Consider the following 18,792-nt stretch of genomic DNA (forward strand, 5'->3'; position numbering starts at 1 on the left):
TTTCATGCTTCGTAGGTGGGCTATCGATCGAGTGTTCTTTAAGGCCACAAAAGAAGGCAACTGCACATTCACATGAAAACAAGGCCAAGAGAGAGTAGTCTTGACGATGTGGAAAGAGTCAATAATGCGCTAATCGCAATTCGATTGATAAAAATCTGGCAAACAAAAAATTACAATGTCTCATAGAAAGAAATAAAAAGTGGTACAAAGGCCTTTTAACATTTTAAGTTGGTGGTATTCAAATAAAAATTAACAGTGGCCGAGGAAAGTGGCACAAAGAAAAATCACATTCTAGACCCAACAATTGTTCATAATGTTAAAAAGGAAGAAGGCAGTGGCTGAGCGGAGTTTACTGCACAGCCATTGCTGGCATGACAAAAGAGAAAGTGAGCTAATTTGTAATTTGTGTTGAGACCTGTTTGAACGATGATCGTCAAACCTGAACAAGGCTTGATAATCAGCAATCCTGCAATAAAGTATTGTCTGCCTAAAAAGAGAGAAATGAAAGCAAAAGGAGCTGGTTGTGAAGCTTGAACATTCCAATGGAAGCATGCTAAATGTTCATGCATGGAAGCAAATGGAGTGGGAAAAAAAAAAGGTTTGAACAGGTGATATGCACAAACGCATAAACGACGACTGAAATAACATGGTAGTATGTTAATGAGTGAATGGCTCTAATCCTCCAAACCATCACTTGCGATCTCTAGATAGGCTGCATTTCTTGTTAAAAAGATCAGAAGAAAAAGACAAAACATGTGAGAGGGGACCTAGGTCTGCAATTTGTAAACCTGTCTATTAAGTCTTGTCATGTACATGACAAACAAGAGGGTTTCGAAGCAAGAACGACAGACATTTATCAAGCAAATTATATGGACTGTTAAGAGAATTATATAAGCCAGTAACAACCAAGAGATCCCATGAACCAATAAAAAGAACTAAATAAGCAAGCAATAAAAGCAGAGTCTAAAAAAAGGAAATTATTAAAAACAAAAGGTGGGAATCCCACTAATTATCATGGTTAAGAGAATTGAGCGGAAGCGAGTTCACCAGCTAAGCTTGCTTATATAAATCACAACCTGCTTCTGTTGTATAAGACATGATCAAACTAAATTGATCATTATTGATTGAGTTTAACCAAAAGCCTTCGGTATTTGTCTTGTTGAAACAATGTAAGGGAAAAGTGATTTATTTATGAAAGAAGAATGCAGTTAAATTCCTAATTTGTTCTCTTTGAAATTAGGAACTACTTTGACGGTGTTATTTCTACTAAGAAAAGACAATAATATTGCACAACATCGTGATAACAAGCAAATACGCACTTCAAGCAAGACAACTTCTTTGGTTTATAGACTCCAGTCAACTTAAGATCAAATTGCTACACTAATGAAAATAGCATTGAACTTTCCTCTCCACAAGTAAAAAGCATCGCAAAGGACCAAAGTGCCTAGTTGGAAGACTTTAAGGCAAGAGATGACCAAATTTGGTGTAAAAAAATATAAAGTCATTCCTGTTGTACTTCGGCTATGGATATCATTTGGAACCTGAGCATTTGAAAGGTTTTAAGATTTCTGTTTGGAACATGGCTTGGGTTCTCTTTAGATATCAGCTAAACTATTGATCAAATCTTCCCTCGGAAACCCTATACTAATTTTCCCCTACCCCATCAATGTATTGGACAATATTAAGAGACTCACAAACGGGCACTCTATTGTGAATAAGAACACGAATCATCTTTTAAGAACTGGGTTCATTTCAAGAAGCAGGGGACTCTTGTCTATCAAGTTTTTTTTTCATGGACTTGTATTTGATCCCCTTCTCTGCCAATGTGATCTTCTCTCGTTTTGCCCATGAAATTGACCAAAAATTGCCAGAACAAACAACAATCGCACAAAAACTGTTAATCACATGATGAATTTGCTAACATACACAGACAAGAACTAACAGTAAAGTAGATATGGTCAATAATGATGGGAGAACATGAACGAAAAGAGGAAATAGGTTGATAAAAAACACAGATGTGTGCAATCTATGATGATGAATGCAAATACACAACATCACTAGAGAAATCAACACACTAAGCATGAAGCACCACATGAAGTTCTCAAGGGTGAAATAAATCCATGCCTAAGCAAGGGGAAAATTGAAAAAAAGGATAAAGAAAACTCATCTTGTTGGATTCTCTCTCTTTTTTTTTTTCCCTACAAGTGATGTTGCTGCTGTTTTTCCCTTCAACTGCTGCTACTGGTCTCTATGCTCTTATGATGGTAGGTTGGTTGATTCTGTTGGCTGTCAGTGCTGTTGAGGTTGTCATCAATGTCGATTTCATGCAAGTTTAAAGGTCCCAGTAATACATGTGAATCGTCATTTTATCAGAACTTTTTCAATGACTACTTTTAATTATAGATACTCCCCTCCCCTTCTCAAAGATCTCATGAAACTCTTGTTACCATAAATTTGTGATGATCGCTGGAATGATTACAAGAAACTGATCTTAAACATGAATAAGAGATTAAATGTTTGTTTGGGACTGTGATAGAGTTTAAAATGTTTGTTTTATTAGAAATATTTTAAAATAATTTTTTTTATTTTTTAAAAATTATTTTTAATATTTACATATCATCTATTAAAACATAATAAATAAATAAAAATCAAAATTTTTGAGACACCCAGTATAGCCACGGGGAAATCTCGGATTTATTTGCCAAAAGGTAGGCTGTTAGGGTTTAGTTGAAACATTAACAATGGATACATTTTTCTTCAGCGTTGTTGAGGCATGATAGTAGATTCTGCGGTGCTAACTGCTAGGACATTTGCAGTGCTTTCGAAATACCAAATCACTTGGCGGTTGGTGCGCGCCACAAGCAGACATGATAGGTGTAAAAGAACTCTAGACATATGTGACGATACCAAATCTTCAGCTTTGACACTTGCTATTTTCTTTTACTGAGATACTTCAGCTTAAAAATCTGATAACTTTGTGTACGCAACGGAAATTCATTTGTCAAAACGATGGCAACTCTCATTCTACACGGCAGAGAGTTTTACAGCGCCATTGTTTAAAGTTTCGAGTTATTCTATTAACTTCTCGACAAGTCGGAGGGATACTTACTATCCCAAGGGAAATGACTATACAGATTATGGGGTTGCTATTCACCAGCTGCTCGTGACACCTTTGAACAGCACAGAATAATGGCGAGATAACATAAGGAATTGAGCAAAGCCAGCTGAAATGAAGGGAGCTCCTGCCAGCCAGTAATTACAGACGTTGAAGGTTGGGATTTGCGCATATCCTCCTCCAGCTGCTAGCAGGCATTAATTATGCTATACACGGCACCTAGCAGACACCCCCCCCCCCCCCCCCTCTGCACATACTTTCTCGGACAACATGATACTTTCAATACACAACTTCTTTTATGTCAGTCATGCCTCCAACAGTTTCTAGGTGGATTTTTTCTTGTATTGATTCTGTACAAGGCTCAGAAGGAAATCCGTAAATATATGCTCGTACTCTGGCATTTTCCCGTAACCTGCCATGCCATGTTTCCATGTTAAGACATAAAATGAAAGGAATCGTTGAGCAAGTTTTCATGATATAAGCTATTCTCATCTATATATATATATATATATATAGGCCTCAAAGCAGAAACAAAGTGAATTTAAGACACAGGAAAATGTTAAAGACGGTTCAAAGAAAGGTTGGAAAACAAATTTTGATGGAAACATCACAAAAAATAAAAGAAAATGTGGACTTGCCTGGGAAGTAGTTAATGTCAATGACATAAAATCGATCTCTGGTCCCATGCTCTCGAATAATATCAAGATTGAACAACCGGAGACCCTGCATGTATTTAACAATAAAAAAACATGCAGGAGATAATGATATTTATACTGATGAAGAATAGAGAAAATATGAAGTTACCAGTCGACGACAAAGTTCCCTTGCAAGTTTCTCAAGCAATGGTCGTGGAGGAAGCTCTGCAGGAGGAGAAGAATATATTAGAGGAACTTGCCAGAATATTACGCTCAAGGCCCCATTGCAGGTTCTCAAGTGCTGAACAGAGTTCAATGGCACAATTGAAGTGTCGAGCAAATCCATCGTTTGCGGAATAAAAACTAAAAGAGAAGAAACAGTGGCATTCAACTCTCGCACTAGCTTTGGACCCAGGAATTATCCTGAGCAATCTACAGCATGAGGTACCAAAGAAACAGAATTTCTAGGGGGAAAAGGAGTTTTAATGATCATTACATCAAAACCACCCAGTAGCATGAGTTGTTTGGTCTCAGAATCAACAACAAATTGCAAATCTCTGCTTGTAACTAGTGGCGAATGCCTCAAAAGCTGGTAAGAAAAATTAACAAAAAGTAGTCATGGGTATGACAACTCACCAGCAACACCAGGGTCCAAATCAGCATTGTCTGCAGAAGCGGCAGCACAAGAAACACGTGGAAAACGGAACACGCCAGCAATGTTCGAAAGCTCTCGTTTACAGACATCAGGTAACGAGAAACGCCTCACCACCTTAATGGTCTCCCCAACAATATAAACTTTAAACATAACACCCCCTAAAACAATGAAAGGAATAGCATTTGCTATGTAAGCTGGTGCCTGAGACGATCATGAACTAACATAAAAACCTACATGAATACAACTATATACCATGGTTGACAAACTCCTGAAGAACAAGTGGAGGTTCAAGTTTCTGAAGTGATTGTTGATCATAGGCAAGTGATAGTTCATGTGATTTTGCACTTCCGTCTGCAACCAGTGGCTTTGCAACTGAAAGAGATATGAGTATACAAACTCAAGATGGATAACTTAAAAACAGAAAACAAAATAAATCAACCTATCATGACAAAGAAATCAATACAATCCAATTGACAATCCAAAGTATCAACTACTTGTATTCTACTCTGAAGAAGTTTCCAGCTAAATTGATGCATTGCATGCAGCCAAGATACTGACTCAAGTACACTATGAAATTGAATGCAGAAGAAAGAACGCACCGATGGGTAACATCAGCCCAGCTTTTGCAACTGCACCAGGGATAGATGAAGCATCCTTTTTAATAACTAATTGTTTAGGGATACCTACTTTCCCTGCACCATTAAGGGTAAATGATCAATTTCAATCAGCTTTGGGCACTATACTAGTCATCTGTCAACCTCACATCAAGAATTGTAAGGGTTGCCATTTGAATGTGAAGCTAAAGATATTGTTTTCCATCCAAACATCCATGAAATAGTATGAGAAATTACCATATGAGTTGGACAAATTCATATCAGCGACACACTGGAGCATAGACTGCCGATTATGTAAATGTTGTATAGCATCAGGAGGATCAAGGACAGTGACTTCTGGATGTGTCCGTCTGTAATCCTGGAATTACAGGAAATAAATTGGAGATAAGGATCACATGTACATCAAATAAATTTCACTGGAGAAGCATGAAGATATAGAAAAACCATAAAGATCCAGAATCACAATATTAGTTATTAAGGATTACAAGTTAAGGCGGCAGAACATTAATGAAATCACAATGTCCACAAATAACATGATCCAGGCCACAACAAAATTGAGCAGATTTTGCATTCTAATTCTCACATAGAACCTACAACATCTAAAATATGCTGCATCAATATTAAGATCTCTAGTCCATGCCAGAAAGCAATGCCTTACAAAATGAAAAGTTACAAGTTAACAAATGTTGCTCGCTAAAGAATATTTGAATCTTGTAGTTCTAACAACTGTAACTTCACCAAAGAATTCTTCAAATCAATTTTGAATATTCACTTCTTTATTTTCAATGTGAAACATAGATAAGGTAAAACAACAGAAGTGATCAGATTGCAATTACAATCAATGTCAGAAACATTGATCACAGATGAGAAACAACTTATGAACATCTAAATAAAATACCAAACCTACCTTGGCTGACATAGAACAACTGCTCAAACAATTGCAGAGCACACATTAACTAATGAGGGGGAAGATAGGATGAAGGAAGCAAAGTCATCAACTATTGAATCTGAAAGAATGTTGGTAAACATTTTGGAACTTGTGTTTGTCATTGTCACATGCTTTACTCTTTCAACTCGTGCATATTATGAAAGGCACAGCAGATCACAAACCTATGTAGCCTTTAGAGAGTAAAAATCCTAACAGGAAAATGAAGACATATCCTAATGCTTTCCAAGCCCAAGAAATCATTGATTTTAGAACATAAGAACTTCAACCTAGCTGAGGTCAGAAACTAGTAGCTAATTTCCTGCCACTCTTAGCCAGGGACTGCATCACCAAATTAGAAAGGAAAATAGTTCATACCCCTGCAAATCAGGGATGGAGAGTAATGAAGACCAAGAAGCAGGTGCAATTTTTTTTTTTTAAAAAAAAAACCTAGGTTTGGGCATGCCTCCTTCCTTACATGTAAGCTATAAAAATCAGGTTAAAAAATTGCCATCTCACTTTCAGCTGATAAAAGGGGTTAAACAGTACAAAAAATATTTTGCAAATGGTGCTTGGAAAACCCGAAAGAATCATTTATATGAACATGGAAGCAGAGAATCCTCTCTTGTTGGCCCTGACCTCAACAATCATGTCATGTGGTTCATAATGGGAGAATGTGCAAGCATCTGCAAATTACATCAGATATGAATGAGAATTTAAGCATTTTTAAAGCCAGTGATTCTTGATTGTCTGCGATGAAGAACATATCATATGGCATCTAAGATTCAAGTCACCAATCAAGTATGCTTTCACCCTTTCTAGACTATTCAGAAGTAATTCAGGAAAAAATAGAATTAATGATGTCAAAATAGGACCAACCTCAAGAATCTGTCGCCACTCCTTTCCAGTTAGCTGCATTATAAATTGGAAAAAAATAAAATTAAGAAACTGAAGCAAGTCAGTTAAAACCAGAAGGTACCAAGATGCAGACATTAATACAATTAAGCAAGAAGCACTCAACAAAATATCACTTTGTAATCACTAAAGCTAAGCTCTATAGAAAACCCAGAAGAGTATTTTGTCGGGCAATAAAATATGAACCCAAATAAATTAAAAAAAAAAAACCAACCTTGTGCAACACAATGTCAAAAGGACCTTGATCTGAAAGTGGCCTGTTTTGATCAATTGCAACAAACAAAATCCCCTTATTCCTGCACCATCAGGGAACACTAAAATGTAACGATCACTACTGTATCATCATCATCAAATCAAAACTTGCTGAAACCATATTTTATCAACCAGGCACCAAAAATCATCTAGAATTATAAAAGACTTAACTTATGGGGTGGTTGTCACGAAGATTCAGTAAGATTTTAATCAATAAAGTAGCATTATACTTGACTTTCTTTACAGCCAAAACGAAAAGGACATTTGCATATATCAGAATATTCCAGATACCAGGCACCAAAACGAATCTGTCCCCTCCCCAAAAAATAAAATAAAAATAAATATAAGTCATGACTGGCTATATTTTTAGCAATCAAGCAAGCAATACTAAAAATCGTAATGTTATTAATTTAATTTTTTAGATCAAATTAGTTAAAAAACTGAATTGGTTACCTAGCCAAACCTTCGAGCTTGGGCTTCAAAAAGCTCTTAATTTTCTTGGAGGTGAGAGCATAACCAACAACAGCGAATTTGCTATGAAGAGGAGGAGGAGGAGGGAACGGTGATATCTCCTTTCCTGCCCTTTCATCGTCGTCGTCTTCTTTTTCTCCGTTTTTATACGGTATTATCTGTCCTTGCAACCCCATGTCCCTTAATTTCCAAAACCTTAGAAATCTAAATCCACGGTTTCTTAGCAGTAGAAAATCAGAAATGCCAAAAAAATAAAATTGAAATGATGAGTGTTAAGAAAGCAACTATATAGAGCAAGAAAAGAAGAGGAGATCCCCTTTTTTTTCTTTTTTAATTCCGTAATTACGAGGGAGGGGGAGGGGGAGATCACGAAATCCGTGTGGGAGAGACGGGTGGATTACGATGGAAGAGGAGGGATGGGGTGGGTCGGGTTTTTATTTATATATATGGACGTAAGACCGGGATTGGCTTTGGCTTTGGCTTTTTGGCTGCTGAGTGCTTGATCCGGTCCGGTGGAGGCCAAAGTTTTTATTTTATATTTAAAACTGAGTGCTAGCTTTAAGGCCTGTTTGTTTCTGCGTTTTAAAAGTGCTTTTGACAAAATTTGAAAATTTTTTATTTTTTTATTAACTTCAAATTAATATGTTTTAAGTGTTTTCAAATTATTTTGATGTGCTGATGTCAAAAATAATTTTTAAAAAATAAAAAAACATCATTGATATGCATTTTGGCACGAAAAGCTATTTGAAAAGCAACCACAACCACACTGTTAAACACACTCTTAGCCATCCACCCCAAACAACGCCGGGTTAATTTTTTAATTTATTAATGGTGTTTACTACTTTAAATTTTATCTCAACTAAGTTTTTTTTTTTTTTTACTGCTATTTTTATCTGATTTTTTTCCTCTTAAATAAAAAAGATGGTATCCCTCTCACCAAAGCAATTGGATTACACACTCACAGGATGCCTTTCCCTTTAAATTACACCCAGGAACCTAGCTCAAAACTAGAAATTTTGTACGAGTGAAAAATTGGAACCTTTTCCTTTTAATTATAGATTAAAAAAAAAGTTGGACCCATAATATTTATCAAAAAATCTAAAAGGTTGCGGAAACACTATTTCCATTGACATAAAACACGCTATTGGAACACAATTTTTTTCTTTTTTTATTGATTTTTTTTAATTTCATCATTTAATATTGTATTGATTGAAATTTAGATTTGATTATTCATTTCAGATTATTTTTTATGTTATTATAGGGTTGGTGCTAGATTTCATGAAAATAAAAACTCAATTTTATTGTTTGCATAATATTGAAAATGAGGGGACCAAACCTAAAATAAAGAAAAAAGGCAACACTTTTGTTTTTTTGTTTTTAATTTATGGTGTCAATTATGATCTTCTTATATATATATTTTTTGCTTTTAGTCATTAATTTTTTTTTCAATTTCATCCTTTAATATTATGTTAATTAAGATTTGTGATTAATAATTTGTCTCGATTTTTTTTTTTTATAGTTATCTCAATCTTAAAAAACATTCCAATATTGAATTGATGCTTGATTTCATGAAAAAAAATCCAACTTTATTGTTTGAAAAAGATTGAAAATGAAGGGATCGATATTGAAACAATGAAAAATGAGAGCCCTTTTTTTAAAATAGTGACAACACCTCTTTTCTTAATTTTGTCTTAGGATTTTTTGAATATTCTTTTTGGTATCTTTAGCTTGACAATTAAATGGTTTATTTCAAAACTTTATTTTATTCGTATTTTAAATCCTTGAGTTTTAAAGAGGAGAGATTCGTCAAAAAACAATGAAAAAAAAAGAGGTCAGCTGGTCTAATTTTGTTGACAAAAATGACCAAACATGGTATCAAAGTGTTTCTCTTAATGAAATGAGTGTCATTGAAGTATTGTTTTGGATTCCATATTGTTTGAAAAAATAGATTGGGTTGAGAGAGGTTTTTCTTTTTCAATTTAATTTTTTATTTTTAAACCAATTTAAGGGTTTTTTAAGTTGGAAAATTAGTTTCTTGAGATTATAAGAGTGTTTTTTGAATATTTTTATGTACAATAGGTTGAAAATTAGATTTTTAGGGGAAAAAAGCACAACATAAATGTGTCATTTATTTCTTTTGTTTTTTTTTAAATAAATTGTCATCTCATTTAAATATTAACAAAATCAGGCTTCGGTATGTGTTTGGCCTCTTTTTTGCCTTTTGCTTTTTTAATTTTATGTTTATTTAATTTGAAATTAAATAACTAAATATATTATATATTTCACTTTATTAATTTCTTAAATTAACTAAAAATATATTTGAGTCATTATTTTTTTTTAAATGCCATAGCAAATGTTCTTTTCATATAGCTCATCTTACTTTTTTAAAAAAAGATTCAATGATTGTTTTGCAATTGTCTATTTTTACTATAATATAATTAAATAAAAGATAGTTTCAAAATAATCAAAGTAACTGAACCAAATCGGGTTTATGACACGTGTTTAATGGATGAACTCAAGTTAATCTGATATACCATTATCTTAATATTTGAAAAAAAATGAGTGCATTTTAATTGTTTTACTGATGAAAAACTAGACTAATGAGCATGGATTGTTTAGTTTATCATAACAAGTGTATACTAATCTAAAAGATATCCAAGAATTAAACTACTATTTATACAAGTTTAGTTTCTAAGCATGTAATCTTATATATCACTATAAACAAACAATCAAAACTAAAAAAATATAAGGTTTCTAACATGCATACTAAACACATATCCAAAGTTGCATAAGAGATTGAAATGCAATTGATGACAACCAACAAGTACTACAAAAGGATGCATCAGAGGTGTCAATTGGGTCAAATACAAGGTCAATAACTAAGAATATTAAAGTGACATTCAATATGTTTATTCAATATATTTAGGTCCAATCAAGCTTCAAGATTTCAACAAGGGGTGACCAAGTCTTGATTAATGTGATCCATTTAAAGGTCGGATTATGAGAGGTGTTTTTAGCTTATTTATTCATAATGTGCAGTTTTATGCTAACAAGTATAACTTTTGATCCTACCATTGGATCAAGCTGAATACCAAAACATTCTAGTGATCTTGGTTTCTGTAGGGTTAAAATTTTAGAGCAATCAAAGTTCGGGAGGCCTTGCGATTAACCTAAAAGCTATTGTGTAGGAATTGCATTATTTTTCTAGTTGGTTTAAGATTTTCTTTTCTTTTGATTTATAGATTTTCTACAAGGCAACTTTCTTATTCTATAAGGACATTAAAGGCAATATAATTGGGGAATTAATTGGCAAGGTATTATTATTTTACAAGGATATATAAGTTGCAACATTAAAATTATTATATAGCAAGGATTTCTTGATTTTCAAAGCTTACAAAGTCGGCAATCTTTTTAAGAGACATATGGCAACAACATTAATTCTTTGATTCCTTAATTCTTCACAATCGACCATAACATTAATTAAACAAGGGTGGTTATTTTTAGCAAATGTTTTTTAGACAACATATGGTAACCTAGATAATTTATTTAGTTTTAAGGTTTTGTTGTTTATTTTTCAAACTTTGGGTTATTTTTAATTACTCTTAATGCCATCCCATTAGTCTATTAGGGTTTGGTTATTTGGTAAACTATAAATATCCTATTTGAAGGGCGAACACAAAAAAACTTAATTTATTTCAAAATAATATTGTTTGTGTGAAAGGTTGCTTATACTCTTGGTTCTTTATTGAACTTTTCTTGGACTTATCAAAGATCAACTATCTATGTGGTATTTTTCCTTTATACCTTTAGTTCATGATTCATTATAATTACAATGTTAAGGTTTTTTTCATCCAATAACTTTGATGTCTTGGTTCAAGTAATCATTATATCAGGTTTTTTTTATCGTAATCTGATTTTAACTTTCTTGGATTATTTCTATCTTTTTGTGGGTTCAAGGGTTCTTATCCCTTCGGGTTCATATCAACAATTCTAGCATATATACCAAGCATCATAACCTAATTTTGACCTATTTTTTAATTTTTTTTCTAGAAATCCAAAAAACATGTTTCCAGCCATTCACATACCTATTTTGAGATTTTTGACTATTTTTAACTTGTTGATGTCGTCTCGAAAATTTTTTAAAAATATATTTTCGATGAACTTATGCCTATTTTGTAATTTCAACATCTTTTTAAAAAATCAAAAATCAAAAATATAATTTCAATGCATTTAAGCCATTAACGCATCCATGTCATAATTCTTAATTACTTTTCTTATTGAATTGATGTTAATGTTTTTTTTTTGAAAAAATCAAATTATGAGAAATGAGAAAATTAAAAATTAAAAAAAAATCAAAATAGAGAGCAAAATGGATAAGTGGGATAAAGTGCAAAATATGAAAAAAATAAAATTATGGATCAAAATGAAATGGAGTTGTTTAGGACCAGGCAATTGAAAAGAAAATAAAAAACAATTATGGGCTATAAATAAATGAGTGAATTGTAAAGCCAAGGGAGGAGGAAACCCTAGCCATAAAAGACAAAACCCTAACCGCCACAAAAAATTTAGAGAGGAAGTGAAAAAGAGAGAAGAAAGTTTGCTAAAAAAAAAAGGAGATAGAAGAACATTATTCATCTTCTCCCATAAAATCCCTAGCCTTATCTCTCTCTAAAACCAAAACTTATATGTTCGATTTCTTTTTTCTTTAACTTTCATTTCCAACGAGACCACCTTTATTCTTTTCATCTTTGAACCTTCTACAAAAATCCTCCATATATTGAAGCCAACAACCTCTGTATCATTGTAGATTGAGGAAAGAGAAAAAGAAATTGCTAAACCTTCTCTCTTTAATTTCTCTCTTATTTGACCTTTATTTTTAGTGAGACTACTGCAGTGTTCCCCCTTTGATGAGTACTACACAACCATATAAGTCATGCAACTCTACAATTCTTATGTGAGTAGATTCAAGAGAAGAAGATAAATAGTAGAGAGAGAAACTCAAAGACCAAAACTTTTAGGCATTGGATCTCCCTAACTAATCTATGGTGGTCGACATCGCCACCATAAAATAAAGAGGATGAAATAGTGCATCTTTTGGGCTAGTAGATATGCCAATCAGACTCTAGTGCATTTTCTCCATTATGAAACGACATGACAATCATGACAACCTTCTTCATCTCATGGCCTGCATGCATTGGCACTATTTCCTCTCATCCAACCATTGCTTCTGCCTCTTTTAGTCTACCTTTGCCATCCTAAAATGTCCATTTAGAACCTTAAAAATTAAATCTAAACAATGTTAAATATGATAGACCTTATAAGGTTCGATGGTTGAATGAATGTGGTGTGAAGTTATGGTATGGTGACTAAACAAGTTTGATTTCTTTTTTGATATAAATGTATAAAGACGAGGTTTTGTGTGTTGTGGTTCCTATGCATGCTAGTCATTTATTGCTGGGGATACCTTGGCAATTTGATAAGAAGGACAAACATGATGAATAATAGGTATTCTATTGAGAACGATGAAAAGACATATACACTTGTATCATTATCACCTATTCAAGAGATCCATTAAAAGTTTCATTGGGTTCAGTCATGAGACTTAGAGCAAAGAAGTTTAAGGATTATATTAATGGACTTCTTCAAATACATAGGCGAAGGTGGAATTCGAGAGGATATCAAATAATAAAGAATAAGCCTTAATTAGTTTGATTCATATTCAAGAAAAGCTTATAGGATAACTTCCAAACATTATAGAAACATTAGAATAAGAAGATTCAATTTTGTCAATTTTGACCTTTGATTACTGTTTTAGCCATAACAAGAGCTACAAAATGTATTTTCATACACTTCTAGTTGAATAAGAAAGTAGACATACATACCTTTCTAGTGACATATGATCGATTTTCATTAGAAGTTGAGCTTTAATTCTGCCAGCAAATTATGAAATTTAACTTTGGGCTTGTTTTGATTAGTTGAGCTATTATTTATTTGTCTTTTAGTTTATTATAGGGCTTGCTACATTTAAGGATTATTTAGGTTATGCTTTATGTTATTATTTTAGTTATTTTAGGTTTTCAATGTGTTAAGGTTTATTTATCAAGTTTTGATCCATTATGACAAATTAGGATTAACTTTCTACTATATAAATCAATTGTTAACATTATTTTGGGATTGATAAATTTTATCTACAAGTTGTCGTATATTGTGTCCTTATTTCTCTTTATATGGTTGAGTGATTCTCATAGAAAGTTTTTATTTGAATTTGCAAACTTTTTAAAGTATTCATCAACTATGTTGTGATCAATTGCATAGAACTTTAGTTCTTCAAGTCAAGGTTCTTGTTGGGTCAAATTGCAAACTTTTCTTTATACCTTAAATCAACAATCTAAGGAACAATTCCACATTAGTTTGGTATTAAAGCACGACTAATTTCAAGTTATATCTCTTTAATTTCTATTGTTACAAGTAATTTTAGGGTTTTCTTTAGATCTTGTTATATCTAGGATTTGTTTCTTGTTTTTCTTGATTTCTTTCTCTCTAGGGTTTGGCTAATAAATTAATTAATTAAATCTTGATTAATCTTTATGGTGTTTTGGTGGAATGTTGATTAAATAAAAAGAATGAAGAAGAGAATCAATTTTTGATAGGAAAAGAAAAGAAATTGTGTAAAAAAGTTTGCATACAAACAATAAATTGTGTTCATATTTGGACTTGAGAAATTCAGCACCTATTAAAAAAAAATCAAAATCTCATATCTTAAAAGGATTCTTGGAGAAACAATTAGGAAATTTTAGATCTTGCATGAACTGGGGTTTAGTCAAAGTTGTCTTGGAAATTCTTAGTGATATTGATTGATTTCTTGCAAATTTGGGTAGAATAGAATTATCTTGCATCAATTTCTTTAGTTTCTTAATTTCTTGCATCAATTTCTTTATTTTCTTGAATTTTGTAGTTCTTGTTGTTTCTTAATAATAATTGTTGCTTTTATTTCATGTCTTCATTTTCATCATTATATTTGCACGAACTTTACATTGCTACTCGTAATTTATCCTCAAGTTTTGTTTTGAAAGTTTGAATAATTCTTAACTCTTAAGTCTTTAAATATAAAATAAATTATTTCATAGGTTGTTTAATCATTTGACAAGTTGTTAAGTTATTTTTCTTCCACATCACCTAATTCCTCCAATTAGGGAACATTTTTACAAGGATGGAGACGCTGAAATAATTAGTATTTTAGTCTATTTCTAACAAGAAAATAATCATTGTTCATATGTTCTTAAGCATGATAATTGTAAAGTTAATAATATAATAAATTATGACTACATGTTAGAATATTTAGGTTTGAATATTAAATTTACAATTTACAATGTATATTATGAATGTTTTTTTAATCATCAAAGTGGTCATATATTTAATACAATAAATTTTTAATTGTATAATAGTTTATTTTCAATTACCCATGAATTTCAATGCTTAAAAATGTCAGGATGATTATATATTTGTGAGTAAATTGAAATTCAATGTTATAAGACATTTTAGGATCACCCAAAGGTTGATTAATTGTTTGTATGATTAATGAACATAATTGTTAGTAATCAAAATATGCTATTAGATTTGTTTTCATATCAAAACATAATAATGCATCAAATTAGTGGATAAATAATTACAAAATCAAGTCAAATATTATTAGCATTGTTATGGTTATTTTTTTTACATTGTTTCATCACTTGAATGAGATCATTGATATATATATACACTTATGTAAATTATTTTTATGAATGTGTATCAAGTATTAATGTTAAAGCATTTTTATTAATGTTTCTCGTAATTCATAAGCTTCATCTATCCCGATATCTAATAAGCTTAATTTCTCTAATTTCTATGAACATGTTCAATTTCACCTGGGTTTGTTGAATTTGATTTAATACTTCAAGTTGAGAAACCTATTGCTTTTATTAACACTAGCAGCAGTAAAGAAAAATATTTTAATAAAGCTTGAAAAATATCAAACTATCATTTAGGCAAATGAAAGGTAAGCCTAGTATTTTTGTATGTTTCAAATCAAATCAAATTTAGTTGAGGTTCTTTATAATACTTGATGAAATGTTCTAGTTTATAACAAATTGATGAAATGATAATCAAATTTATAATTTTTCAAATCAATGGTATCATAGTTTATAATAATTAAGTTCTCTAGTTTATAACTAAATGACCATAATAATCTCAAGCACTAACCAATTCTCTCTAATTCCAAAGAAAAATCACATAAATTGAAAAAAAAACTCAACTATTCACACAAACTTTCCCAAAATTCATTAATTATCATAAATTCTCACCAAAACATTAGCGATTGTAAAAAATTACATAATCCACATAAAGTCTAATATACAAAAATTATAAAATATGAAAAAATTCATCAATTCTCACAAATTCCCACCAGTTCTCCTAAAATTTATCAATCCTAAACAATTCTCATCAAAATATATCAATTTGACAAACTTCATCAATTATCTCCAATTCTCTTAAAATTCATAAATGATCTCCAATCATATAAACCGTAATTAATCTAAGTTACATTTAATTGATGTATTAAAATAATATTTTTTTCAAAATACTTTTCATTCGGAAATATATTAAAATAATATTTTTTATTTTTTTAAAATTATTTTTGACATCAGCGCATCAAAATGATCTAAAAACACCACAAACATATTAATTTAAAATAAAAAAAATAAAAATTAAGAACCTTAGTGATCAAGCGGTCACGAGTTCGAATCTCACCGTCCATATTTATTTGATAAAGATAAAGAACCATTTCAATCCAAAAACTTAAATTGCTAGATAAAATTTTAATATATAGTTTATATTATTTTCTAACACTCTTCTGACAGAACCACATCATCATATTAGTTTAATGATTCACTCTTGTAATCCATCACTTAGAACAGCACGTAAGAAACAATTAAGAATTTCTTCAACACTCTGTTGGTGGGTCACTGTACTCGAATCTTTCCAGCGCTGAGGATTTCATCTAATAATGGATATAATTAACTGCTACTTATAATAGTGGATCCTTATTTTTATTTTTTATTAGCGATTCATTAATAAAACCATAATTTTTATTAAAGAGTATGTAAAAGTGTATTATTATCCTTGAAATTCTTAGCATTAACCGTGTTAGTTTGATAAAATCTCCCTTTAATTTGGGTTTAATATATTGGCTTACCAACGCATATTTAACATGCATGATAGTAATATGTCAAACAGGGATTGAAATAATAATTGATTTGATATAATACATGTTTGGTAATTAGATATAAATCGTGTTTTTTTAATATTAAAAATAATTTTTAAATATTAAAAATAATATTATTTTAATATATTTCTACACGATATGGATCACTGTAACCATTCATTCATGCAGTCACTTAGAGTCCCACCACCTGGGTAAAGTCATTTTGATTTTTGATAAAAGAAAGCCCTGCTGGAAATCATTACTCGGGTCAAACTCAATCACCAAAGAATCCACCTCATTTCGAACTGTACAATTGGGAGGCTTTAAATATTTCATGTGATGGGTTGGAAGTGGCTGGGTAAAGCAGATACTCCACAAAAGGTCCTTTTAAGTGGTGATTAAATTTAGTAAACTTTATAATAAAAAAAGATGTGTTTTTAATCAATTATTGACACAATCTCAATGTAGCAAATCGGTCCAAGCACAGGAAATAAATATCTTGCGAGTAAAATGCTGTAAAATCCCTCCTGTCGTTTGAAACGCTGAACAGTTTTCAACTTCATGAAGCTGTGTGAAGAATTAGAACATAATATATAGGTTCAAATCAATTAGGTGCTGGTGGTGGGCGTGGATTAGGTTTCAAAGCGATATAGATGGATGGAGAGAACGAATAAAAGATCAAGTTGAGCATTTTATAACTCCAGTCCCTAACATCTCCATGCCATTTTTTGTCTCTACGTGATTTGAGTAGGGCAGACTTCTTAGATATGCCCATTCATTTGCCTTTAATCTGCGAATATTTGTAAGTGTTATGGGCATCTTTACTGCTTAAAATAAGATACGCTGTTAATTTAATACCAGATTTTATTAGATCACGGGTGATGACACAAATTAATAAAAATAAAAAAAATAATTTTCCTGCTGTGTAGGCTAGTCCCAACAGCAGGCCATTTTCCTGCTATTTGGGAGTCAAATGATAGGCCATTTTCTGCCGTTTGGAGCAGCCTAAGCTGACTGCAGGACTTTCTTGTTGTCTGGGGCAGCTCAAACAATAGGATGGCTGTCCATTCAACTTGCTCTTTCAAGCACTCACTTCAAATATTTCAACATCTTATTCTACCATTTAAATTCTCAAGAAATCTAGCAATTCTGGCACTCAACCTAAAACTATTATCATTCTTGCCAAAAATTATCTCTTGCCAACCTATTGTTGGTTTCCCAAGATTCTTCCACGCAGAAAAAATTATAATTATAATTATTTAAGGAGTTCTAAGAATCTCATTAAACAATCTAGAATCTTTTAAGATTTAAATAAAGATTACCTAAAGATCCTTTAAAACTAAGTTATCGCAAATCACAAATAGTTCAAATATTTTAAAACTCTTTAGGAGAGAAAGATCACCATGTCTTTAAGTGCTAACTGACATTATCAAAGAGTTGATGTCTTATTCCAAGTGCAGGAGTGTCGAAGTAATAAATAACCCGGCAAGACAGGGGACGAACCACAGAGAGGTGAACTATATAGAATTATAAATAAAATAAAAGATTTGGAGAGAGCTTTGAGATGCAATAATAATATAAGAATTTAAACAAAGATAAAACAATTGTCAAGGTTAGAAGATCCACTAATGGTATTTCAAATAAGTATAGTATAAACTCCTTTTATTACTTGACTGGAAACCACACACAAAGGAGGTTCCACTCGGATTATAAATTGTTAACATGATTACATTAATTATCTTATTCGAGTAATGCCAATACTTGTAAATATTATCAGGTATTCATGGTGATAACTTATGTTAACAATAAATCAAGTTCCTTTCATAGCATAGGTGTCGGTTATACCATACAGTTGGGCTATGAAAGTGCCAAGTATTTGTTGTACCAAGGGTTGTTCAACATAAATCTAGATTAGCCATTTAACAAGCAAGGTATTAAGAGTGAGTAAGATAATAAATACAAAACATGTTAG

At 31.7% G+C, this 18,792-nt stretch overlaps 1 protein-coding gene across 3 annotated transcripts; it reads right to left on the bottom strand.

Moving 5' to 3' along the window:
- Nucleotides 1-2,898: 2,898 nt before the first annotated feature.
- On the bottom strand, nucleotides 2,899-8,062 carry LOC133694600 (inositol-tetrakisphosphate 1-kinase 3-like). 3 transcript variants are annotated; one of them, XM_062116174.1, is made up of 11 exons: nucleotides 7,565-7,705; nucleotides 7,074-7,419; nucleotides 6,824-6,856; nucleotides 6,584-6,630; nucleotides 5,257-5,377; nucleotides 5,005-5,097; nucleotides 4,658-4,777; nucleotides 4,387-4,563; nucleotides 3,920-3,975; nucleotides 3,754-3,838; nucleotides 2,899-3,527 (listed from the first exon to the last, which is right to left on the bottom strand). In XM_062116174.1, the coding sequence occupies exons 4-11, from the start codon at nucleotides 6,593-6,595 to the stop codon at nucleotides 3,439-3,441; spliced, it is 753 nt and encodes a 250-aa protein (XP_061972158.1). In that variant the 5' UTR covers nucleotides 6,596-6,630; nucleotides 6,824-6,856; nucleotides 7,074-7,419; nucleotides 7,565-7,705; the 3' UTR covers nucleotides 2,899-3,438. The 3 variants fall into 3 exon arrangements, with proteins under 3 accessions (XP_061972158.1, XP_061972157.1, XP_061972159.1); XM_062116173.1 differs by lacking the exon at nucleotides 6,584-6,630 and having other exon boundaries at nucleotides 7,074-7,155; nucleotides 7,565-8,062; XM_062116175.1 differs by lacking the exon at nucleotides 6,584-6,630.
- Between the last annotated feature and the right edge of the window lie 10,730 nt (nucleotides 8,063-18,792).

The sequence above is a fragment of the Populus nigra genome, chromosome 5 (genome assembly GCF_951802175.1).
Source record: "Populus nigra chromosome 5, ddPopNigr1.1, whole genome shotgun sequence".
NCBI lineage: Eukaryota > Viridiplantae > Streptophyta > Magnoliopsida > Malpighiales > Salicaceae > Populus > Populus nigra.